The following is a 26,821-nucleotide window of genomic DNA, read 5'->3' as shown; positions in this document are numbered from 1 at the left end:
GCAGATGTCACAGTGATTTGGTGCAAAATCTGCTTGGGGAAATGATTATAATGGAACTATTCTCTGGGAAGGAGAGATGAATGTGTTGGTATTTTCTGCTTCTGTTACAATGCTACAGCTTTGTATTTCAGATCCTTGATTTGGAATCTTAACTGTCCATTTTGCACAAGAAGGAGGCAATGTGTGCAACTGTTTTGAACACCTCAGAGATTCTGTAGGACTGAATATAAATAGAAGTATCCAATCCTAAAAAACAACTTAGGTCTATCGTGATTTCTATGATGAGACTCTGAAAATCCAGGCAGTGGGATACAATGCAAGCTGCTATTCTAAGGTGTTTTTAGGCAAGGCTGGATGAGATGTAGACATACCGTTGTGAATTCGAGATGATGTTTCCTGCACATTACCTAAAGGTGTTTAGGAACTGATTTTGTATTCAGTGCCATTGTGAAGTGACAGTTGTTTGATATTTAGATGCAAGAAAGTGTCTATGAGTAGAATGAGAATCCTACTGTTATTTAAAGTAAGGTTTAATTAAAAACAGGCTTCTATTACCCGGAATTTTACTGAGATTGCTTATCTCCTTTCTTTCACTTCTGCATCCAATTTACATAGAAAAATCATTCTCTGCTGAGGAAGTGGCTCAAGGTTTGGCATTCTTGTAATGACAACCCAGGGGCACCGCTTCCCCCTTCAGAATGCAAGTTAATTATATAGCTGCAGCAAAATAATACAGGAGCCAAATTTAAAAATAATAAAAGGCAATTATTAGCTGCTCGTATTGCTCACATCACTGCTGCCATGCTGTAGTTTGATAGCTGTGTAACTGATGTGTGTGGCTACGATATGCAATCTCTTGTTTGTATGCACTCTTGATGCCTATATATTCTTTCAGAGGTTCCCAACTGCCTGCTATTTTCTGTCATTATGAGTAGACGCTTACATAGCAATGTGCCTCCAGCTGCCTCTTGACCAAGCCCTCTCAGGCCTTGTGGAAATACCCCTCCTTTAATAAAGGTAGCATCAGTGAAGATTGCAATCTTCGACCATTTTGATATCCTTGGCACAAAGGAAATGCTGTTTCCTCCCTCTGGAGGGTTAGACAGCGCTAAAGCCGCTCTGTCTGTGAAGATTAGCACCCTACTTGATGGTTGTTTTTTCTCCCCTTTCCCCCCCTTGAAGGAATTATTGCTCCAAAGGGCTGTCTGTGAATGGAGAGCTGCACTGCACGTCTGACATCTGCTTTGTTCCTCTGGCTCACTCTGCAAAATGCCTGCCCCTGAAAATCAATTTCACCTCCTGCTGTTTGGAAAGGGTGTTCCTCTTCTTGCATCCCAGCGCACATCACCAGCGCTGTGCGATGGCAGCTGGAGGGCCGATGGCTCCACTGCAGCTGTTGTTACCCTGGGACTCCCTCCTGGTCCTGCTTGCAGGGGCTGAGCAGCAGTGTGGGTGCCAGAGTGACTTAGAGCAACTTCTGTCCCGCCATGTGTCAGGGCTGCATCTGCAGTTTCCTCAATTTGCTTGGCAAATCTCAGAGACAAGCCTTCTGAGTCCCCAGGATGTTGCACACACACAAAACCTTTCTTGTGATAATGACCAAGGAGGCAGATCCATCTCCTTTCTGGTCAGCTTGCTCCTGAGAAGATCTACAAATATTTTGCAATATGTGGATCCTTCTCCAAACAAGAGTTGGATGATCCTCACAGAGCTGTCAAACACAAACCCTTTCAACTCCCTTTCTCCTTGTCCACATTTTGACTGGTGACCACGCTGATTTCCTGAGCCATTCAGTCCATTTGCCAAGTCACCTCAGCATCCTTTCCTTTCCTAGCGCCTGAACCCCTCTTTTTCAGAGAAATCAACCTGAAAAACTTAGAGAAACAAAGGTACTTTTTCAGATCAAATTTCAGACGTGAAATCCCACCATCTTACCCAAAGCCTGCCCAAGACATTTGTCATGTCTACCATTTGTAGGGAGTACAGATACTTTGCATCACAGGAGACTTGCTTATGTCTTGGCAGCTTGTCAGAAGTGTGGGTTGCAGGGGTGTATGTTCAGCTTCTGGTGCCAGCAGCTCACTTGCAAGGAGTTACCCTGTGGAAGGGTAGGAAATAGAAAGATGAAGGAAATCGGAGGAAAGGCCAAAGGGACTAAAAGGGAGTCTCAGGGGACACATTTTAGCTCAGAGAAGCATATTGCCCAGTGTGGAGCAATTCGTGTTCATCTGCATGTTAATGAAGGACAATCCATGAGGCTTGCTGTGGTCATCTTGGGCAGGATTTTTCGCATGTCTGGAACATGCTCCCTTATCTCTTCCTGCTGCTATGGAGCTTGTTCCTGGGGTGGGCACTGCCTGTTATAGCTGGGAGATCCCCTGCCTGCACGTTTGAGCTGGAAAAGTGCTGTTCTGATATAGTCACTGGCTGAGAATAAAGGAAATGTCACCTCACCTGCTCATGTTGACAGAACAAGGCCAACAGATCAATGAATCGCCTTTTGAGATGAAAGGGAGCATTTCTTTAATTATACCTAGCACATATCAATCCTATTTATCCCTCACTCTGGAGGTCTAGAGGGTGTCTCAAAAAAAAAAAAAAAAAGAGGGAAAATGTGAATTTCCTGACTAATGGGTGGGGTTGCAGGGACTCCCAAAGTGCAATGCCTCACTTCTGCCCTTATGAAATATTATTGAGTGGGATTGTAAAACCGCCCTCATGTCAGAGATATTTCAGTGGAGAAGAGTTTGCAGCACCATGTGTTAGTCTTTCCTGGGGTTCAGCATGTTTTCTGGGTTGAAAGAGATGTGTCTGGTCTGGGGAGGATCAACATACTCCAGACAATATTGCAAGAATTCTCCAGTCTCTGCAACAGCCAAGGAAACACGACCCCAAAGTGGGAGTTGAAATGATGTAGCTGCATCATTTGGACAAACGCTGGTGTTGAACCACAGCTAATGGCAAGTGCTATGGAATAGTTTGCACATGAACAAAAGAAATCTGGTTTTGAAATAATTTATTACTATAGCAAGAACTAATTTTTTTTCTTTTTAGTTATGTAACTCGTGCTGTGGAAATCTTAGTGAGGTTTTTTTGAGGACTGTGCAGTAGGGAATGGCTCCTACACAGGTAATTCTAGTTCAAAATGAGAAAAGGCCTTTTGCAGCACTAGAAGAATAGAACAAGGATGAAGCATACCAAAAAAGGAGAGCCCAGAAAATAAGTTAAACTAAAATTTAAAAACTGACTCTTTTGAATTTTGAGCACTTTTGAGTTTTGCCATAAGATTCTTATGTGACATTTTGCAGTCATTTGGCCTCTTTATATCTTCATAGCTTTGCCTGAGAAGTAGATAGAACGATAATACTCATACAGGTCTTCTCTCAGTCTCTTACCCAAAGTTACTTCTGTTGGCATTCTCTGGTACAGCACTTGCTTTTACCACGCAGGAGAGACCATAGCTAGCCTGACCTTGGGAAGAGATTTTTGCTGGTATATTGAATTAATATTTTTAAGCCTAGGTCTGGAACTTGACTGCACCTGCTGGTCAAAGAGAAGAATCTGAAGCAGTTCAGCTAATAGTGAGACCAGAAGCATGTGGTGCAGGTACCTGTAGTCTGATTTAAAGGTTTGGTCTCGTGCCTTCAGAGCTCTTCAGCTGATGGAGAACTGAACCACTCAGTGTCACAAAACCCCGAAGATCCTTTCCCCACCCTGCTCCTGCATATTTGTGCTGTACTTTCCAGACATAATGTCAATTTGTAGAAGCTGTAAGGATATTCCCTAATCCTTAGAAGTCTCCAAAGCAGTGGGCTGTTTTGCTTTCAGGTTTTTATGGCAGAACCTATGCTGTGTATTCTTGCTGCTGCCTCTGTGCCTCCCCTGGTCCCTTAGGCAGCCCCAACAGCCTCTGCTTTATGGCTTGTCTGTGTGGCTGAGGGACCTCTGGGGAAGAGCTGATGAAGGGTGGGATGGGTGAAGGTCAGCCTGAGGGTTGGTGTCTAGTCTGGGCTGCACTGCTGAGAGACAACTACTGAAACTGTGTTTTGGTGGTGGAAAGTTGGTGGGTATGGGGAAGTGAATGAAAGATGGGCTGAAACAGAGAAATGGGAGGAAAGTTAAATTTAAGAGAGAAATTTTTCGCTGTGAGGGTGGTGAGGCACTGAAACAGGTTGTCCAGACAAGTTGTGGATGCCCCATCCCTGGAAGTGTCCATGGCTAGTTTGGACAGGGCTTTGAGTGATCTGGTCTAGTGGAAGGTGTGCCTGCCCATGGCAGGTGGTTGGAACTAGATAATCTTTAACGTCTCTTCCAACCCAATCCATTCTGTGATTCTGTGATTTTCAGCTGGGGAGAGTGAGCAGCAAGTTCTGTCCCTAGGAGACAGATTTCCAGGATGTAAAGCTGGAGAGACTGGAAGAAGGGAAAAAGACAAATGAAGGACGATGACAAATTAAGGAAGGAGGGAAGCAATGAGCTAAATGATACTAGAGATGGCAGAAAGAAGGTATTAGACTGTGGAAAAAAAAGAGGCTGAGCTTGGCTGGTGAGGGAGAAGTAGCAACAACAGAGCTGAGGAGTATGGAGCAGAGGTGAGAGGGAGAGCCTATTATCTGCACTGCAGTCTGAAAGTGTTTATTCAGCTCTTGGAGACGTGAAGCACTTGGTCAGGTACTGCTGGCAGCATGGTTGTGACAGTGAGGCTTCAAAACCTGCCCCCTGTGAGCGACTTTGGATTGGGGCAGGTTTCGCAGCCTTGGTGCTGGTCTGGGCTGCTGCCAGGCATCAAGTTGGGAGTGCAGGGATGTGACTCTGCAGCAGCGTGTCCCTGCACAGGTAATCACTGCTTCTTATCCTGACATATAGTGTTGGGTGCTAAAACTGACTGTGCTTCACTCCTACACACAGTGTGCTCAGTCACTGGATTTTATGTAACAGGAAGCACTGAGGAGTGTGGTTCTGCCAGGCAGTGGGTGGAGGGCAGAAAATCTCACTATTAATGGTAGGAGAGGGGGAAAAGGGCTTTGTACATAGGAAGCACTGAATATCTACGAAGCTGAGACAGATTTTTTTTGTATTTTAATATTTTAAAGGCTTGTGGATTTCCATACATATCTGGAAGGAGACACTTGAAGTGTGGACTCAGGATCTTGCAGGCATCAAACTCAGGTTTTTTTAATCTGACAAATTTTTCTATATCTAGATACTTGATAAGCTCATATTTTCTGGGACAAGGTAAATTAGGCTCTAAATGGTCTGGAAAAGAAACTAAAAGGAGGGTAGAAAAAACCATTTCCTGTTTCTCCTCTTGCTGCTTATGGGTTAGCCAAATGTGGTTAGGAAGCAAAGAGACTGTGCAAAGACCTTTCTTAATACCTTGCTAATGAGGCTTGGCTATGGAAGGGCCTGTTCCCATCTCTGGGCTTCCCAGCTGTTTGTCTCTCGGCTGCCAGTCTGCCTTCACAACTCAGAGGCAGGAGTTCCCCCTTGGTTGCCAGCCCCTGTCTTTTGTTTCTTAAGATATAGACCGGGGTTCTCTCTTTTCTCTTTGCACTTGAGCTGGTCATGATGATAATGAGGTCCCAAATCTTTCTGTAGCTATCTGGTCTACCCAGCCCCGTGTTTGAAAGCTCATTTTTAATAGGTGTCTGTTCCCTTGATCCTCTGGGCCATCCTTGTACTGGAAATGTCTGTGGACTTTCCCTCTATTTAATCCATTAGCACCCGTAAGAGATGGGATTTGTACAGGAAACCAAATGGAAAGCTTCCCGGGATAGCTGATGCTTGAAGGAATGCTCTGAGGTCCTCTCACAAAAGATGTTCTGGAGGCCTAAGGTGTTAATGTTTTGTGCATAGTAGCTTAAAATAGGATATGAGTGAATTTCCTGTCTGGTAGCGAGATTACTAAGAAGTTAAATCTGTGGTCAGAGAGATTTCAGTGGTCACCAGGTTGCTTTTGCACAGGGCCGTGCTCCAACCTGCATGCACGGAGTAGCTTTGCTCCGTAGGAGATGCCTCATGGTTGTGGGAAGCTGCCCCTGAACAGGGTCACAAAGCACCTCGAAAGGAGTGTTGCCTGTGACTGGGAGGTGCAAGGAGCCCCTTTCCTGGTGAGCTGGAGAATGACTCTGTGCTGAGTGCATGGAGTAGCCAACCTGTGCAAGGGAAGGACTTGTGGAAACCGCGACCTTCGAGGAACCATTTGTGGATCTCACTGAAGGACACTGGACACATGAATACCCTGAATCAAACCCACAGGAGCTTCGCTACCTGGAGTTTTTTGCTTGTACTTCCATTTTCATAATGCTGTGTTGCACAGACTTCTGCATTCATCAATCAGTGTTGTGTTTGGTATCGAGCAGTGTGGGCTGGTGGCAAGAGGCCACTGAGGGGATTTTATCCTTTAAATCTACCAGTGAGATACTTACTAATACACTTAAGTGGCCACAAATATAGAATCAGTCTGAACATTAAGAGAACAAAGGGCTGGAAAAATGAGATATATTCTTGCACGTGGCTAATGTTATTTGGGAATTATAGGTGGTTCTTTAGTGCTTTAAATGTGGTTTGCATAGATGTCTAAGTGTAAAGAATAAAAGATGAAGGCGGGTGTTTTTGTACTGAATAGCAGTGATGTATCCACACCACTGCAGAAGCATTAGTGAATTGTCAGGCTGGGCAGAGGTGAATGGCTCTTGCGTCTCATTTTGTCTCTCACAGGGCAGCACCTCTTGTCTAAGGCCTTATTTTGAGTACAGACTGACACCTTTGCATTGGATTTCACTCCTGTTGAAACTGATGGGAGGCTATTTATCGAGGAAAACAAACAGCAGGACTGGGAACCTGGGTGGATATATTCAACTTAAAAGGTTGCGGTGTAGGGTGTTCCCTGTTCAAGTATCAAGCACTGTAAAGGGGATCTTCCTTGTTGTTCGTCAGCAGATCTGAGGAAGATTCTTGTGTTCTTCTGTTATTTCCTACATCTGCAAAAGCAACACAGTCTGTATTTTGGCCAGATGAGCAGTGGTTCTGCTGTGCTCCCCTGCAGAGGTCGTGTCGTACTAATGGTTTCCAGGGGGAAATTCCACCCGCCTTACCAAAAGGCAGCTTGGAGGAGGAGAAAATAAGTCCTGTGATGATGGTGGTTCTTTCCCAATGAAACAAGAAGAAACAGGGAAATCCATCAAGCTGTTAGTCATGTATTTTTATACATACATACATGTATCTCATAGTATGTGTGTGTGTATATATATATGTATATAAAAACTATATTGCACTCATAGTATTTGCATAAAGCATCATAAATATCAGGCTTCAGAATAATAAGAAAATCAGCTCACGGGATATAAATGTATATCCAGTAGAAATTGGCCCAGCAGGTAATTTTGCTAATAATCCTTGTATTTAGTTTTAATGAAAGATATTAAGATTAGCGTGGCTAGAAAACAGATTGTACTTCTTTAAATAAGCCTCCTTTCTTTGTAGCCCTGTGAAGCCTAGAGGGTATTTTTAATCATCCTTAAATGGTGCTTGTTAAAAAGAAGTGAAATTAAGGGGTATTTGGGGATGTAGCTTTTTCTTTAAATACATTCCTTGTAGGTGGGGAAATTACAATTGTTTGCACCATAGATGCTCAAGCTCCATTAATGTGTCTTTGTGTGCATCATTCGTATACAAGTTCATAAGGCGATAGCATCTTACAAACTGGTGTAAAAAAGATAATTGATTTTTAGAGCTTTCTAAAATGCAGAGCATGAGCATGCCGCAACCATTGTGAGTATGGAAGCATGAAAATTTGCTTGAGAAATAAGCCAGAGGAACTTTTGATTCTGACCACTTCTTAAGTGTTTAATAACCTGCATAATAATTTCTAGGGAATTTAAAATCTTCCATAAACGCAGTGCATATCTTCAAAAAAATGCATGCACTTAGCTTCCTATCAAAGATTAAGATACGGAGGACTAGATCTTCAAATGTACTGTGACTGTGGGCGAGATCCTACTTAATGTTTAAGAATGTTTCGAACATGTGCAGTATACTTCTGAAAACTAGGAAAGCATATGGGGTTTTTGAATGCTGATAGAGCAATGTCTTTGCTGTAGTTTGGAAGAGGGAGATGGTGGTTTTGTTTTTAGATGAGAAATTCCCTGAGCTAAACTGATTTCTACAAAAGTCAGTGTAGTGAATTGGTCTTCAGGATTACTTCAGTTAAGAAATTATACAGAGGATTTTATGCCCATGAATGTATTTTGGGGACCATGTTTTATACACTTTTTTCCTCCTTAGAACTGGAGTGTTTATACTTCTGTGTTTGTTTGATGGTAAGTTATTCAAAACCAAATTGCAACACTGCTTAAATATTTTAGATCAACTGGAAGTTAGCCTCTAGCACCATAATCAATGAAAGCAGAAGAATTTTTCAGAGCAGAACTATTTCTCCAGTCCCCTCGAGGAGAGTGGCAGTATTCTGTAAGCAAGGCTCTGTCTTTCAGGCTGTTTTCTCCACAAAGGTTTCCATGAACTGCAGATGTGTCTTCAGTAATCAAATGTGTGTTAATTAGTACTGAACTCTGCTCAACATGCTATCAGTATTCCAAAAGAGGAGATACTTACTTCTTTGATTTGTATTTTAGGCCTTTGCCTGTAGTGCTTGGCAGAAGCAAGCTTTGAGGGCAAGTATGAGCAGAAATTTGAATGTAAGATGAGATTTGGAAGAATAAACAACCCAAACCTTCCTTAAAATCCATTCAGAATCTACCATTATCAAATATGTGTAAAATTACACTATCCATTCACTTCGATTTTCCCCCCTAAATTAAGTACAGTCATTAATGTGTTTCCCCAAGCCATTCTTCACTGATGCATACTTCTTCCCAGCTGATTTCATTTGAAGTGCAACTTCTAGTTCCCCAATGTCTATTCAAAAATGTAATAGCTAATCTGCAAACCATCCTCCAGAATGAGGGACAGAATTCCTCTCCATACTCCTCCCTCAAAGTACAAACCTTTCCCTCTTTGCCCTGCCAAATGCTGCCTGTTCACTGAGGATTTCTGTGGGACCAAAAAATGAGGTTACTTAGCAACTTCCCCCCAAAATTAAGACTGTGGCAGAGCTCTTGGTGAGAGCATCCCCCTTGCGCAGGAGTTTCTGTGCTCCAGGATGTGATGTTAGCAATAAGGCTTGTACCCCAGATCACAGAATCACAGAATGTCGGGGATCTCAAAACATCATCCAGTCCAATCCCCCTGCCGGAGCAGGAACACCTGGATGAGGTTACACAGGAATGTGTCCAGGCAGGTTTTGAATGTCTCCAGAGTAGGAGACTCCACAAGCTCCCTGGGCAGCCTGTTCCAGTGTTCCGTCACCCTCACTGAGAAGTTTCTTCTCAAATTTAAGTGGAACCTCTTGTGTTCCAGTTTGCACCCATTACCCCTTGTCTTACCATTGGTTGTCACCAAGAAGAGCCTGGCTCCATCCTCATGACACTCACCCTTTATATATATTTATAAACATGAATGAGGTCACCCCTCAATCTCCTCCAAGCTAAAGAGACCCAGCTCCCTCAGCCTTTCCTCATAAGGGAGATGCTCCACTCCCTTAATCATCTTTGTTGCCCTGCACTGGACTCTCTCCAGCAGTTCCCTGTCCTTCTGGAACTGAGGGGCCTAGAACTGGACACAATATTCCAGATGTGGTCTCACCAAGGCAGAGTAGAGGGGAAGGAGAACCTCTCTCAACCTTCTAACCACCCCCCTTCTAATACACCGCTGCCGTCATGTCACAACACAGAGGTGTTGCTTGGTGCAATTAAATTGGGTGGTGAAGTAACTTGGATCATGATTGTTCCAGCACAGGTACCCCTCCTTATGCTTTTTAGCTGACCTGTACCATCTCCAGCATAGCTTGTGTCATGCTGCAGCCCAGCCTGGTGGGTCTGGGCTAATCCTCTGCTACAGCCACTCTGGAATCCCATTAGTGAAAGAGCAAGCTGTTTCTTCCCACTTTAACTGCACAGTGCTTTCTTCAAATATTGAATGCTCCGAACCAGGGTTTTGAAATATTGATACAGGAGAAAGCACAGACTGTCTCGGTCAAACCTTGTTCAGCCTTTATTCAGCTGCCTTGGCATGTGTGGGACCTGTGGGGGAAGCAGAAAGGTCAGGATGACTTTCTGGGAGTGGGGTGGGGTTGGGGGGGTGTCTGGCTTTTAACAGCTCACATAGGAGAAATTTGGCAGGGTGAGATCACTCGTGACTTGGCAAAAGTAATGCCCAAATGCCATCGTCCGCAGTTGATGCCTTGCACCGTACCGATGTAAGCGGAGCAGGGAGCCTGCCTGTGTGCTGTGCAGGGCTGTTCCTCAGATACTCCTGGGGCTCTGCCACCCTTTGCAGGTGACAGAAGCTTCAGGCAAAGCTGTTTCATGGGGAAGAGAAAAAAAATGAGCATTCAAATAATATTATTGAGCCTTTTATTGATCTTTATGTGTACTGAATAGTGCCCCTTTCCCTTTTCTGTCAAATCTTGCCCTTAAGGCCACTTTTCTGTTTATGCCTTAATGATGTCTGCAGTGATGACAAGACACATGACCTGTGCATTATTCAGCAATTTTTTAAGATATAAATCTTTCCAATGTTTGATATAAATTGTTTGATATAAAATGATCTCAATGGCCTTGGGGGTCTGTGTGGGATTTCAGAGACATGGGGAAAGGGGCCTGTGTATTCATAGCGTCTCTTGCACTGAGCTGTAGGCAGCTCTCGCAACATGCTAATTCTGCTGTACGACTGAGGAAAGAAACAGCTTGCTCTGCCTTGGTGGTAGCAGATTGATGAATTTGGCTGGAGGATATTTTGAGCTGTGACAATTGTGGGGACTGTCGTGGTGGCAGTGGAACAAGAGGGTCCTCACGGAAACGTTACAAATCCCTTGGGGAGAGCGATGTCTGCGTGGGAGTGTTCCCGTACCCCAAGCAGTGGGCAGCGCTTTGCATGACGTTGCTGTAGGTCAGATTGCGTGGGTCCTGGAGAAAAGCAGCTACAGTAGCTGTTTTATGTAGCTTTGTTTTCTAGAAATGTAAGTGATAACAGCGGGATTGCCAGCATTAATTCTTCCTTCTTCTGCTTTGTGTTTTCTGTGCCCTTTTAGGGTGATGAGAACTTTGGATGTTTGACCACCATGGTCACAGCACACCAGGGATGAGAGACACCAAGGCCCTGGGAACCTCTGGCAGTGTGTACACGTTAAATTCCCTTAATGGACAGCAGTAAGGGTAAAACACTTGGCTTTGGCTGATTCAGGTTTTTTTTTTCCCGTTTACAAGATTTCTTCTGCTGGGAGAAATGAAGATGTTGCAAACAACCCATCTGCGTTTTTGCAACACCTCCTCTGTTACTTGATTATTTTAGTTTGTTGGTGTCACTCTCCATGTTTATACTATTTTCAAATGTTTGTGCCACTCTCCTCTTCCTCCTGCCTTTTTTTTTTTTTTTTGGTTGCTTTACAATGTTTGAAAGAGCATGACTGCTTTTCTTTTACCTTCTTTTTTACCTCATGAACATTAAGTGTTATCTTCTTGTGCTTTGCTGAGATTTTTTTTTCGTCTTCAGTTTCACAGAAGAAACTTCTTCACCACATCTAAACTTTTCTTTTTTTTTTTTTTTTTATCTTTTGAGGAGTCTTCTAACAAAAATGGAGTTAAATCAAAAGTTATAAGGTGGAGATATATTCCTCATCTGCTTGAAATGACCTGTTATCCACCCAGAGGGAATGAGGAAGCTAACACTAAGAAAGCAAAGGGCTGGAAAAATGGGATGTATGAGATGTATTAGCACATGGCTAATATTATTTGGGAATTATAGGTGGTTCTTTAATGCTTTAAATGTGGTTTGCATAGATGTCTAAGTGTAAAGAATAAAAGATGAAGGCGGGTGGTTTTGTACTGAATAGCAGTGATGTATCCGCACCACTGCAGAAGCATTAGTGAATTGTCAGGCTGGGCAGAGGTGAATGGCTCTTGCGTCTCATTTTGTCTCTCACAGGGCAGCACCTCTTGTCTAAGGCCTTATTTTGAGTACAGACTGATGCCTTTGCATTGGATCTCACTCCTGTTGAAACTGATGGGAGACTCAGATTCTGTGATTCTGTGTGAAAAGACAAAGCACAATGTTTTTCCTTTTCAATGACAAGGGAACACGCTGTCCATTTCTCTCTGGTGTCCCTATGATAAGAGAGGGTTGTTTAAAATTTTATGTCTTTGCTGCAGCCCACAGGAAGGGTTTCAGCCATACCTGAAGTGAGATGAAGAGGAGCTGGTGCCCATCCTTGCTGGTACACTCAAGGGTTCCCCACTCTTTTCCTGTTAGTGTTCGGGTGCCGGTTTGGGCACTGCCCCCATGATTAAGGGTACCCTAATCTGAAGTGCCGTGCTGGCCAGGGGCCACGCATGTATACAGCATCAGTGCTCCTTACAAGAAGTTACTTTTTACTGACAACAAAAGGAGATGTCTTTAGTACGTCTTTTTCTGCTGCACCTAGTAGGTACAATAGTGGCTTGCTCAGCTGCCACACAATAGAAATCTGGATTTCATTTGAATTTTCAAGGTTGTTGAAAGTGCCTTTATTATTTTTTTTATCTCCTCCCTTTCTCTCCCCTTTTCTTCTCCAATAGACGCGTCAGCCCCCAGCGGGGCCTGAAAAAGAGGAAAGAAGAAAAGAGAGGGGAGTAAAAAAAAAAAAAAGTATCGTTAGCCTTTCCCTCCACCTGAAACTACTGATTTTGGTTTCACACACTGCAGTTGCTCAGCGCGGCGGGGAGGATGGGGGGGCGAGCAGTAACTCTATAAAACGGGGCATCGCGGGGGGAAGGAAAAGGGGGGGGAGGGAAGAATAAAAAGGAAACCCCGCAATTTTGCACTCGTTTCCTCGTTGCGGTGCGAATGCACAAAGAGAAGGGGGTGTGCTGTAGCGGGGAGGGAGGGGTTCCCCCGGAGGCGGGGCCGGGCCGGGCCGGGGCGGCCGCGGAGCCGGAGCGGCGGCGGAGCGGGAGGCGCCGGCAGCCGCCGCCATGGAGCCGGGGGGCAGGCGCGGCCGCGCCGCCGAGGAGGGCCCGCGGCCCGAGGAGGAGGAGGTGGACCCCCGCATCCAGGTGAGGGCCGCCCGCCTTTCCGGGGACGGGGGGGAGACACTTGATTTTGTAATTTAACACGTATGTAATAATCGTTATAATGATTGTCTTTTATTTTTAAATTATTTTTGCTTTTTGATGCATACGTTCACGCACATCTATATACATACATACACATATGTATGTATTTGCCTGTGCAGAGGAGTCCCGGGTGCTGGGGAAGCGGCCCCGGGGTGCCCCAGCCCTTTGTTACCCCGCAGCCCCAGGGATCGCTCTGCTGGCCTCCGTTGGGCATCCCACCTTCTTTCTGCTCCTGCTGGGATCCCTCTACCCTTTGATTTTTGACCATGACAACATGACCTTGTTCGTGAAACAGGGTTGATGCTCAGAAATCCGTAAATCCTTTTTTTTTTTTTTTTTTAATTATTTGTTTAAAAAAGAAGCTTTAGTGGGAGACAGTGTTTCCTCTCTGTGCGTGCCATCGAAGATGCTTTTTATTCTTGCATGTTTTCTAAACAAAGCTTTTCTCCCCAAAATCATGCCTTGACCAGTTGCCTGGTGGAAACTTCAGCCACTCCGTGGTCCCTGAAATGAAATGTATTTTTAGGTCTCTGCAGATTTATGGCTTTTGCCTCCAGCATTGCTGGGACTGTTTGTCATGAGTGAATATAAGCATGTGTGTACATTGCTGAGCGGATGGATCCCGGGCATAGGGCCCTCGTTGCTGTAATTGTCATTCTTTTCTCCATCGTGAGCATTTCTTTTCCAGGGCCGAGCGGAGCAATTGCAAAATTCACAGAACATGGTTACACAGAGCGAGGCCCTCAGCCAAAAGCCAGCCTGTTAACTGCTCTGATTTTTGAGAAGCCGAGCTGTTAGTGCCTATTGATCTAATTTTGGCCTTGGGTTCTTCAGCTTGCAACATGTGTCCATGTACTCGATTTGCAAGATTGTTGGTGAAACAGTGGTTTTGTTGAGCTTTCTGTTTGCTTGAAAAAACAGGCTCTTGTGTTGGTTTCTCTGAGAGCCCTAACGGTTCCTAGCCTTACATGAAAGGGCAATTAGTTAATTTCTGTATGAGTGCCTGTTTTGGAATACATGGGTATGCAAATATGTATCTTACAAATCCTAGGAGCTAGAAATGAAATCTGACCTCTGAGGATGAGAGAACTGAACTGTTGAAATGAATTCCTTTCTGATTGTAACCAGAGTCATTCTTGTACTCCACTGGGAAATCACTGAAGTGACAATCAATTTACAGTGTTCGGCTTGTACAGCTAAACATTTCAAGGCGGGTTCTGTTGCACCAGTTGAAAATTAAATAACGTTTGAGTTAGAGAACACTCCTGTTGAAATCATAGGGTCTCACATGGAGTAACATGTTACTCTAATAAAGAATGCTTTTGGAGTCTGCTCCTAAGGGTTGTGTTTTGTGGTAAGAAAGTCATTAAGAATGAGCTTTGTTTTTACAGTAACTTCATGCCAACATCACCTCTAGTAAATATTTATTCAAGGGATTTAACACCTTTGTTTTTGGTGTTAAGAGATAGAAAATGTTGGCACAAAGGCAGACTAAGTAAACATAATCATATGTCCCATTGACTGGTTGTGTTCTAAAATGGTTTGCCGAAGTCCAGAGTAAAATGCCTCGTGTGCTGCAAGACATGTTTCTTATCAATGCTGTGCTTTCACAGTACGACTCCTGTGATAGTACTGACTTCATGCTAATCCTTTTGGGGTGTGTGTATCTCGCTGGAAACTAGCAAATACTGGCTGTATTGATTAACAAGACAGAACTTACTGTACCTTATGTTTATTTTTAATCGTGAGGAATAAGCCAGCACAGGAAATGTACCGCCTTAAAATAAAACTATAGAGCTTCTCTGATTATTTTTCTTGCAAGTAGCAAAATAGAAGACCGGGGCAAAGTTATTCTAAATGTCTCGAGGTTTCCTCTTTTTGCTGAATTTGTAGGCCACGGCCCTTGTGAGCTTTCAGTGGGGATGCTGAATGAGCCTTCTCAGACACTTTTTCCCCTCCCTGATTCCTTAATATGTGTTTGACATTTCTTTCTTTCTTTCTTTCTAGGGGGAGCTGGAAAAACTAAATCAATCTACAGATGATATCAATCGGAGAGAGACAGAGCTGGAGGTACAGAATTCATATTTGCATTTTCCTTTTGTGCATGTTGGATTTTGTAAGCAACTGAAGAATATTTTTGAGTAGGTTCCCTCCTGAGTTGTGCTATCCTGAATGGTAATTTGGCAGCCAGAGTCTGGTGATGGTGTTTCTAATGATGTGGATTGAGCTAACAGCTGGAACAGAAAGGGAGAAGGTAGAGGAATGCTGACATTGTAAACCCCCGATGTGTAGAACTCTGTCCTCCCGCTGCCAAACCTTATTTTTAGGTTTTGAAACTAAACTTGGAGAAGTTCTGTTTTTACAAGTGACAGTTTTGGGTTTGTGTTACTGTGATTATAGACAGTGAAAGTTTATTTGGCTCAGAGGTCTTTGCCATACAGTTACATGCCAGGATCTCCTCCTTGGTGGCTAGTTTTTTTAACTTGTTAGTTTTGCCTTTTCTGTCATTACTTTCTGAGTAAGGAAAGCAATGAAGGAAAGTTGAAGGAAAATACTTCCTAGTAGTAGAAAGAGGTTTTCTTAGGCACTTAAAATTCTAATAGGAAGTTGTGAAGAAATTGTTTCTAAAGCCCCAAATTTGAGCTTCAAGTACTTGGTAGTTATTCTGGAAGACTCAGCATTATTTATCTAATAACAAATGACAACAAACTGTCTTACTTGTGTGTCTATATTTTCTTTTGTTAACTGCAAAACAAAGGACATAAAGCCAGGAGAAGTAAGATGAGTATGCTGCTAAAGGAAAACTGGCATAAAATGCTACTTTACATCCTACATAATTGTGATAACATTACAGTATTTTGAATACTGTCTCAAAGCATGCTGAGATTGCAGTGATGAACATACTCTAAAAGTACATCTATAGATTTCTGTTCTGGATCCTCAAAATGGCAGAGTCTGGCTTGTCTGTGGGGTGGTTGGTTTTTTGTTTTGGTATGTTTGTTTTCATGAGATGGGTACCTGGAGCATGGGATGGTTCCTGGTGGTATTTTAAACTATTGGAGTACCTAATGTATGCAGCACATGGAATATAGGGTTATGAACTTCTTTGGAAACAAAGCAGCCTTGTTGTGTGGCTGTTTTCTTCTCCCTGCTCGTTTGCATTTTCTGTGCTTTGTGGCATGTAAATAATGAATTCATTGGCAAATAAAGGAATAGGGGACTGTTTTTATGCAAAATTAAACTATGTTTCAGCTGTGACAACGGTGTCACTAGCTTGATTTAAATTTTATGAGTGAACTTTAAAGACCAGTATGCTGGTCTGCAACAGTAGCAATTAAATGGACTTCAGGACACTTTAAATACATATATTAAAAAAAAAAATCATTATATATATATTTTCAGTCTCCTTATTTCATGCTGAGGTACTGAAATTGAAAGATGGTGCTATGGATAGTTGCCTGGATTTCATTAATCTTGTCATAACCCTGCACTGAGGACATATTGTGAAGCAGATAGAATAGTAATAATAATGCAAATGCATATTCATGAAATAAGTCCCAATAACTTGTGATGGGATTTTACTGCTTGGTGAAAACTATTCATGTGTTCAAGTGTTTGTAGAGCCTGGAGATATGTAGCTACTGTGTGTGTGACACGTGCTGATGAGCTTGAAAGGCTCCTGGATATATTACTGTAAATAAAAGAACGATGTTTCCACGTTAGCTTGTTCTTCACGTTGCTGCTTACTTTACTTCATCTAAGAAAATACTAGGTGTCCAGAAGTGCACAGAATGATTATATGATGCTTTCTACCTCTGTGTCATTGAAGGTTTACTGCAGATGTCCGTAGTACTTACTGTACACAGTGTTTGATGGAATTAATTTCAAATATCATCAACAGTATGCTCTCTCATGAATGTTTTCTCTTTGCTTTTCATCTGAAAATCTTACTGGATTGAAGTCAGTTAGTGGTATCATGCAATGGCATAATTTTTTAATCTGAAAAGATTTTCATTACTTTTGATCTGCTTAAATTCTGAGGACAAATGCAGCTGGGTGATGTAAGCAAGGCTTAATTTATATATGTGTTGATAAGTGCATTTTAAATGGATTTAAGACCTTTCTAGAGGAAAGATACTAAAATACCCACCCAACACTCATGGTTAGAAGAAAATTCCTGCCTTTATAGTCTAGACAAGAAAAGAAAGCTTTGCAAGCAGCCTGGTAGGATAAATCCAGACTTTGGAAGGGAAAGTTTAGAACTGGAATCACTCTACTTCAAAGACTTCCAAAATCCTTGAATGCTGCTGAGAAAGTGGGCTGCTGGGATAGCCAGGCTGAGTTTGCCTTTGAAGATTTGCTATTTTGACTGTTATTTGCTGCCTTGGGTCCCTCTTGCTACCCCTTCCTAGTCTGTGGTGTTGCTGCTACTGCAAGATATTTCATTAGCAGAAAGATGTGGATTTGTTTGTGTCTTTTTTTTTTTTTTTAAACCAGACAATGGAGTTGCATTTATCCTATTTTTCTATTATTATTTTCTTAATCTTTTCGATATCTGATCGTAGTTGACTTTAGTGGGAACATAGGGCCATTAGGCTCTTTCCAGCACAAGATGCTGATTGCCAGCTTCCTCCAGTGTGACTTCGCAGCCCCTACATTCCCACTGTTGAATTTATTCACAGAATAATCTGGAAAAGCAATGGGAGCATTTGAGTGGAGGGTATATTTATTTGAAGGAAGTTCAGAAAAAGACACCCATGTTTTTGTGACTTGTTGTATTATCTGTTATAGGACTGAAATCAGTAGAAGCGCCTTGAGTTTTAAGACTACAGTCTCTTGGTGTAGCCGCAGACGTGTCCGTGTTTGAACAATATAGAAAATATTGGCATTTGTTCCTCACAGAGGTGATGAAATGGGGAATTGTGTTTCAAGTTGATGAGCCTGCCTTTTTTTATCTTTTAAAATAAGTTCTGCACCCAAACCACCTCTGAAGGAAGTGGATTTACATGTGTGGCATGATTGAACAGACACACTGAAGTTGGCTAATTCTATTCTTTTACTTGGTATAATTACTCATTTTTTCTTGCTCTTTTGACCTATCCTGTTAAACCCTGGAGAAATAACCTGACCTGGATGATCCTCACAATCTGTTCAGGAGTTGTGGAGCTGCTAAAGGGCACTGAGTGGCTGGTAGTTATATGTTGCGTTAATGTATTGCCTGTTAATGAATCTTTGATTAGGCTTGATTTAAAATCCATAATGCTGCTCATACTAAGTGCAACACTGAGCATTACTGACACAGCCAAAGGATGAAAGGGTCCTCTGAGGGATTTAACATTTGACTCCGCTAACATGCCTGTTTATGTTTTAAGTGTCTGTGAAGAGGTGGGGGAAACATCTTGTTGTGGAGATACAAGTGTGTTTTTGCCAAATGCAAGTTCGAGTGGTGCCTTTTGCTATTTGAGCTTTTTTCCTGTTTATTGGAAACACATGTCCGTCTGAACTCGCATCAGGAGTTGCAAATTTAGGTAACAAGTGTGCACAACTCGCCTGTCCAGCTAACTTGTGCGTGTCTTTGGCTTCTGAAAACACCATCCAGATGTGACAAATTCACCCAGGGACCCTCTGGCAGCATTGCGGGAAGGGGAAATACAGCACATACCATTAAAATGACCACTGGAATCCCAGCTATCCCACATGTGGTTTTTGTTAGAGAGAGCTTTTTGTGTTGCTGGAGCTACGAGCTTGCCCGTGTTTGTTAGAGAGGAGATAATTGCACATGGAAACCAGAGCTGAACAGTGCTGCTTTCAGCCACGCTTGTTGTAAATAGGGCCTGGTTAGGATCTTTCTTGTATGCTTGCCTAGATCCTCTAGTCCTGATCTGCAAGACTTTGTGTTACTTTTAGCTTGGGATTTATCCTAAAGGTCACCCTGGGTTGGTGTCGGATAGAGTCAAAGGAAAGGGATGGATCAGCTGTGGCTCTCTGTCACTTGTGAGCCATGTTGACATTTGAACCTCTCTCAGAAGAGGAAGGGCTATTTTATTTAGAGTTGCTCTTCTTACTTCCTCGCTAAAATACTTGATTTTGGGGTAAAGCTCGTGCTTTTGACCCTGTCCTGTGCAAGAATTTTAAGTAGACTTAAAAAAAAAAATAAATTCCTCAGTCTTTCAAGTTTTAGAACAATGAGCTGTCAGTGGCAGGAACCTCATTCTGAGTGTGGCTGCTTGGCCTGGGGAAACACTTATCTCTAGAAACATCCGCTGTCTTATCAGCATCCTTGTGCAGCATTTTCCAGTGTCCACAAAAGAGTACGCAGATAAGGGGGAAGCAGCCCACTGGCTGATGTTCCTGCTGGTTTTTGGAGCGCGATATACACGCACAATGGATTTGTCCAGTGCTAGCACAACAAATCTTCCCGTATCTCTTTATAATCTACTTTTTTCCATAGGAAATGGCTCCTGTGTGTGGGTTGTGTGTTGTGCTGCTTATTTTGCCTTCCACTTTCATCTACGAATGAGTAAGGAAAAGTTCCTTCCTCCACTATGGCCCTGGAAAGATTTTGTCACCTGAGTGAGTCAAAGGGCTTCACTTGATTCACGTTCTTGAGGCAGAGATGGGTTTCTAGCTGAAGGGAGGAAGGATTAGGCAGAGTAATCTGTTTTGGAAGGAGCACCCAGTGCCCTCCTCTGCCTACTTTTCTCTCCCCTCTTGTAAGAGGCCTAAAAATACCAGTGTATTTGTAATCTCAATCCGTAACTGTCTGCAAGCAGGAGGTTAGAGCAATTTCCAAATGCCAATTTTTATTGTTCTTAAATGGCAAATTAGTAGCTGCGGGGGAAAAAAAAGACTTTTCCCCATGCTTAAAAAATGAGAAGTTACTTAACCCCTTCATTGCACTTTCTTTTTAAGCTTTGGTAGTCAATCTGGTTTACATGAATGGCTCAGGCACCAAATAGATGTTAATAATGTCGTTAACCTGTTTGATGCCCTGAGATAGGTTTCTGAGCACATGCCTGTGCATCTGGTGTGTAACTGGGAAACCCTCCCGCTTCTCACACTTGGACGTTGTTGATACCAATACTATTTTAACTTGGAAATGAGCTTTTGCAGCTGGTAGGTCTCTGCAGCAGAGGAAGGCAGGTGTGGATACCGCCTGCTTCTCGCAAGTAGGTGAAGCCTGTCTCTCAGTCAGCAATTTTATTTTCCATGCACCTCCCAGGCTGGTTTAATGGAGTGTCGGATGTTCTGCACACTAAATTGTCAGCAAGGTTGTAGCACAACCTTTGTAAATGAAATTTAGGTATGCTTCATACCCGCTTGATTTGCTAAGTTCATTTTAAAAAGAAAATTATTTGAAAATACGTGCTTCATTTGATGGGCAGAAATAGTTATTTGCCTGTCATCTGGCATCTAGCACCAGCTTATCACCGTCACTCATGACAAAGGAAAACAAGTATTTTTTATGTTCCAAGAGGTACAGTTTAAGTGTAAAATTTTATTTTAGTTTCTTTGTGCATTTGAAGGTGGATCTCCAAAATGCTGCTGTATGGATGGCCTGTCTTCAAGTGTGGTCCCTCTTCTGGTGCAGTAGCAGATAGCTGCCAACAGCAAGTTAGTGGAAACAAAGTTTGCTTTTAATAATGAACTATTGCAGCAAAGGCCTTTGTGGAGTAGCAGTCTGGCATGGTCCCTCCCTAAAACTGTGCTTGTGAAATCTGTAATTTGGGACAAAGGTGTGAAGGATTTCCAGGAAGAAAGTTGGAGAGTGGAGCTCTTGCACCCATAGAACAAGATGTTGAAAAGTAAACCACAGCAGTTAATGCGATGCACCAAGTGCTGCGCCTGCTGGAGTGTATGGATGGCAAACACTGAGGTAGTGAGAGTCTAGTTATTAAGACTGTAACTTAAGTGACAAGTTTTGAGTGTTTTTTTTGTTTTTGCACCTTGCAACATGCATTGAGGGTAAAGTGCCTTAATCAGCTTTTGTCCAGATGTATTAAGGTTTGTCAGCATCACATCTGAGCAAGTTGGAAGGAGAAAACATTGGAAATGTTAGCCAGTCAGCTTCCAGTATCACCTTCCTCTTTGCAAAATCAGTAACAGGTGTTCTTAAAAATGATCACAGAAGATTATGAGCGAGTAGTGGGGGAAAAGAGCTTTTGAAATGTTGTTTGAGATGTCTGATGTCAGTTGCGTTGCTTCTGTTAAGTTTATCTGGTCTGTGCAGGTATTCAATGCAGGGATGAGAAAGGAACTAGTGTGTTTTTGTTTGTTTGTTTCTTTCTTTTTCCCTAAAAAAACCCCCAGAAATAGGGTGACTCACAATGTTTATACCTAAGGCTGCATGCTTGCTTTTATCCATAACTAGCCTTTCTGCTGGGGAAGCATCACCTTCAAGGAACTGAGATACAGAAATGAGAAATTCAGGACTCTACTAGAAAAGTTGCATGGCATGTGCTGCACTGTCTTGGTTTGGCTCCTGGCAGCACGTTGCAGGAATTGTCATCTTTTCAGTTCTTTATTATCCATGTGTGTGAGGTAAAGGTTGGAATGAAGCAGGAGTTTGGCAGTTAAGTAGTTATGCCTGTAGGGAGGCGCATCACAGCAGGGGATTTGATATCCAGGTTGAAGGTGGTGCAGTTGTCCTCCCGACACAGGCTGGAGACCATGGATGAGCTGCACCACTGTGCTGCTCCTGGGCCTCTAAGGTTTTGATGTGTGTGTTCTTGCAGAAAACACCATTAAGAGCATTTATAGCTTTGAACCACTTCACATGCTGGTCAAAGTGTCTGACAGTAACACAGGAAGCCAGCTATAGAGCAGGGAATTAAATTGATTCCCAAGTTATTGCCTTGACCACAGGCCCACCCTTCCCGTGAACCGCAGATGCACCTTTCATGTCATTTAAGTAGCAAGTGCATGAAGCCTGGTGCTCTTGGTGTGATTGCCTTGGTGCTTCTGACCTCCCCAGTTTCACATGAAGAGTAGAAATAGCTGCTGCACCTGTATTTCTATTTTAAGCTTCCCCAGGGGCACCTGCCCAGGAAATTTTGTGTGTCCCAAGGGTGCTGAGTTTTACAGGTGCTCCACCAGCACGTGGCAGGGCCGATGCGCTGAGCGCGGCCACGTGTTTGCCGGAGGGAGCTGTGCCCCTGCGCGCAGGACGTGTTGCCAAAGCCCGCAGACGGGAGCCCCCTGGTCACTGAGAGCATGGGAGCTGAATCGGTTTGGATTAGGGAGGCTGGGTGGTGTGAATGCACTGGGCTGCTGTAAGGGTTGATATGCAATGTGGGATCGTTTGCTTTTCTGGTGTAGTGGGGAGTAAAAGTTGTGTGGGTTGTGCGGGAGAGGGCATGGGTTGGGCATTACACCTTCTCAGAAACCTCAGTATCTTCTTGATACGACAAGAGCAAGTGCCCTCAAGTTGTGCCAGGAGAAGTTTAAATTGGACATCAGGAAAAAATGCTTCACAGCAAGCGTTGTTGGGCACTGGAACAAGCTGCCCAGGGAGTGGTGGAGTCATCATCCCTGGAGGTGTTTAAAAGAGGTGTAGATGAGGTTCTTAGGAACATGTTTTAGTGCCAAGAGTTAGGTTAATGGTTGGACTTAATGATCTTGACGGTCTTTTCCAACAGAAGTGATTCTGTGCTTGTTGAAGGTGAAGATGTCTGTGCTCGTTGCAGGGGGATTGGACTAGATGACCTTTAAAAGTTCCTTCCAACCCAAACTATTCTATGATTCTTGCTGTGTCTGAAGGGGATGTCTGGGAGCCTTTGGTTGAGGGACTGGCCCCAGCAGAGCGCAAGCATCTGCTTATTCTCTCATGCAGAAGGTGGTGGAGCCTTCAGGCTTGTGCTCCTGACAGTCAGGAGCCTGAGAATAAATGTCATTAAAAATAAGCCATGTGATGGATGACACGAGTATAGAGTTCTGGGCTGTTTTGATTTTCATTATTGTTCTTCACTGGAAAAAATTAGAACGGTCAGACCCAAATAAAGCCTGAAAATACGAAGCAGGTGTCTTTTGGGGAAAATTATAAACTAGAAGTTGACTGCAGTGTATTCTTCAGCTGCAGCTCCCTGTCCTGTGTAAGTAGCTACTGCGTGAAGTGGGGCTGTGCTTGTGGGTGAATGTGGGCTTAACCATTTGCGAGGCCTGTGCCTCAGGTGCCAAGTTATAGGAGTAGTTGCAGTTTAGTAATTTATATGTGCTTCTTCTGGGTTGGTGGGAGATTAATGGGTACAAAAGTTGCTGTTAGTTTGACTGCTCTGTCCTTGGTGTCTTTTGGTTTGTTTTTTTTTTTTTTCTTTCTTTTTTTAAACTCCAGGTGGAAGTTAGTTGTCTTTTTCCTATTGGATAAGAGTGTTCATAATTATTACATGAATAAATTTGGGGTAGGTCTCTCAGCACAGATTTGGTAGTGACGGTTTCTTTGTTCCAAGTGCTTATCGTACAGACATAGGAACTGAATTTCTGATGAATCATTGCATAGGGCTTTTTTTCTTAATGTATGTACATTTATGTTTTTCTTTAACTATTTGCTTTCCACAACTAGTATCCTAATAAGCAGCTTTCACAATGGAAGTAAGAACCAAAAGCTCAGGCTCATTTAGAAATGAGTTTTTTATTTTGTTCCTACACTTGTAGGAAGAAAAAAATGTTAAATATACTTCAGTACTTAACATTTGCAATGCTAAAACATTATGCTTGCAGTCTTATTTCAGTTAGTTGTGAAACTCATTTTGAGCAGTGAACCATATAGTGTCCAGTACTTTAATTGGAAATATTCAAACTCTTCTCACTGAGAAAATAATTGACTCGATACATATTGTTTGAATTATACATTTCAGGCTTTCATTAAGAAATGAGATTATTGACTGGATTGGAATTAATAAAATAATAAGCTAATGTGCATTTAATTCTCTGTTTTTGACCTTGTTACCCATTTGAATACCTCCTTAGAAAAACTACAGTGCCTTAAGAATCTAAAGCTATTTGCATTGGGCTAAAATATTATTGATGCTGGTTAAGGTTTTGGATAACACCAAAAAGGAAGTAAAGAAGCTGTTACAGATGTATGTTGCTTTTTCTGTAAAAAATAATGTATTATTGCAGTTTTTCTCCCCTTTTGAGGTCGTAGTGGTAGGTTACACTGTATTTTAATTCTTCCAATTAATAAACAGTTGTGCATTCTAGAAATCTTCAACAATAATGACAAAAACCTCCTGAATTAGAGCACTTCTTCAAGCCAGCTGCTTCCTGATAATCAACATGTCATTCTAGCAGCAGGCTGTGTAAATCCTGCTCTCTAATTAGAATTATAAGGCTTGTCAAGAGCTCACAAGGCTCTTCCTCTTCGTCTCCTTAAATCCTGGGCCAGGTCCCAGCCTGAATTTGCATCTCTCTGCAATAATTGCATTGATTTAGAGTCTGTGTTGGATGCTGAGATCAAAATCAGAATCACTTTGCTTGAAGGTGTGGAAATTACAGAGAAAATTTTTAATTGCTTCAGCTAATCATGTAAAGAGGGCAACTCATGCAGTTTGGAAGTAGCTGGAATTTACTTCTTGAAATGTAGTAAATAATAGCAGTGAAATGCAAAGTAGATATTCAGGGTCAGGTTGGATGGGGCTCTGAGCAACCTGTTCTAGTTGAAGATGCCCCTGCTCATGGCAGGGGTGTTGGACCAGATGAGCTTTGAAGGTCCCTTCCAACCCAAACTGTTCTATGATTCTGTGATTCTATGGTAAGGATTACGAGATTCTGATTGATTTGCCTGCCTGCTAGCCCCATTCTAGCGTTGTCTTGCTGAGATGTCTTTGCTGTTGAACTCCCTATCAGACCTTGTTACACTGCTCTTTGCCTCTTCACCGAGCGAGTAGTTTACAAGCTATTCCTCTCTGATAAACTCTGCCAGAGGTGACAGCTAGCACAGGCTTTTGCAGGCTTTATATAAAAGCTGTCTCTGAAAGACAGTGTCCAGGCTGCTAGCTTTCACATATGGTTCTGGGTTCCTGTTATTACCTCTGCTAAAGAATTCTGGCTTGGTCCAAATGCCAGTAACTATTCTGAATGTGTCAGCTCACGTGTGAATCTAAAGAGCAACCTGAAAGTAGGAGCAAACAGGTAGAAACAAATTTTAAAGCTCTAATTTGTCCTTGTCCTTTCTTTCCTTTCCACAACATTTTGCAGGATGCACGCCAGAAGTTCCGCTCCGTGCTGGTCGAAGCAACAGTAAAACTGGACGAACTGGTAAAGAAGATTGGAAAAGCTGTAGAAGACTCCAAACCTTACTGGGAAGCTCGGAGGGTGGCCAGGCAGGTGAGAACTGTCTGCCTTATAAGCCTGTGCTGATGGTTGGAGGACACATGCTGACTGCATTGCTCTCCTGCTATTAATAACATCTTAAGCATGTGCTTTTGGCTGACACTGATCAATGTCTGGAGTTGTGTGTCAGCCATGCGAATCGATGGCAAAAATGTGTTTCTTCGCAGCCACAGCTGCATGTGTTCTTTAGCCCAGGAGCAGCTACAGCAGAACAAACAATCAATAGCAGAAGACTAGTTCTGTTCTCTTATTATCAGTGGCCTTTCAGAGCCTTGCTTGTCCCTATGAGAAGCTGTAATTATTTGCAAATACAGCATGGACTTTGTGTATCTGCTTTTTCTTCTGAAAGCAAAATGCACAGCAGCTAAATAGCTGCAAAGGGGAGCTGCTGGGAAAGAGGCTGGAGTGGAGCAGACTTGGGGAAACCTGCAGGGTTTGGTGCTGATTAGCTTGTGCTGAAGCAAAAATGTCCTAAATGAACTGAGTTCTGCTTTCTGTACTGCCACCAGGACCTTACCTCCATTGCCCCAGCTATTGCTTGATTACTGACAGGCCTTTGTGGCTGTGGCAGGGAGGGATGAGGTGTGGAATTAAGGATGTGATCTGTTGGCTGCAGGGAAAGCAAGAAGGCTTGTGAGATGTCAGGCAGCTTCTCACTTTAGGGAAAGGTAGCTGAGAGTTGAGTGTGTGGTGGCTTAGGGAGTGCTTCTGCTTGGTGTCTGTCATGGGGCTTGCTGGTGTCTGAGGCTTTTTGTTTTTTCTCTCAAGGAGAGACAGCAGTAGAGGAAGAGTTGCCTAGAGCTGCTGCTTCTGTGCTCAGCTGGAGGGATGTGAGGGGTGGCACTTGTGGCTGGGCAGCCAGGACGTGATTGTGCTTAAGGGGAGAGTCAGAGATGGGGTAACACGTGTGAAATACAAACAAAATCCTCCTGTAATTTTGATGTAAAACTAGGTAAGGGGTGAGTTGATGGGTGAGAAAAGTAGCATAGGTGTGCGCCAGAAGGGAGAAAGTAAACTCGTGGGGTAAGAAAAGGAGAGAGGAAAGAACACATCCCAGAACAAGACATGGAAAAGGGAGGTGTGAACACAAGTTTCATCGGTTTGAAAGCTGCTGAGGCAGGAATTGCATTGAAGGGATGTGCCATGCAAGGTGATACGTGGCCATGTTGATCCTTTAAATTGCATGGCATTGTTTTGGAGCCATTGTCTCAGGCAGTGAGGATGATGTGTAGGGGTTGTTAGGCTTAATCCTTCAGTCTGGAAGCAGCGTGACAAATAGGTAA

General features: G+C 43.0%; 2 protein-coding genes across 2 annotated transcripts in view; both read left to right on the top strand.

Moving 5' to 3' along the window:
- The window catches only part of METTL6 (methyltransferase 6, tRNA N3-cytidine), a 41,322-nt gene extending 28,587 nt beyond the window's left edge, over positions 1-12,735 (top strand). Inside the window, exons 10-11 of the transcript XR_011737704.1 lie at positions 11,150-11,273; positions 12,672-12,735. The gene's annotated coding sequence lies outside the window, so the exon portion shown is untranslated. The remainder of the gene's footprint in view (positions 1-11,149; positions 11,274-12,671) is intronic.
- Positions 12,736-12,993: 258 nt separating this feature from the next.
- Positions 12,994-26,821, top strand: part of SH3BP5 (SH3 domain binding protein 5) — a 52,492-nt gene continuing 38,664 nt past the window's right edge. The window contains exons 1-3 of the mRNA XM_065832628.2: positions 12,994-13,148; positions 15,216-15,278; positions 25,404-25,532. Coding sequence (XP_065688700.1) covers positions 13,068-13,148; positions 15,216-15,278; positions 25,404-25,532 — 273 coding nt within the window. The 5' untranslated portion in view covers positions 12,994-13,067. The remainder of the gene's footprint in view (positions 13,149-15,215; positions 15,279-25,403; positions 25,533-26,821) is intronic.

Source organism: Patagioenas fasciata, chromosome 2 (assembly GCF_037038585.1).
Source record: "Patagioenas fasciata isolate bPatFas1 chromosome 2, bPatFas1.hap1, whole genome shotgun sequence".
NCBI classification, from domain to species: Eukaryota; Metazoa; Chordata; class Aves; order Columbiformes; family Columbidae; genus Patagioenas; species Patagioenas fasciata.
This window is presented reverse-complemented; position numbering and strand designations above follow the sequence as displayed.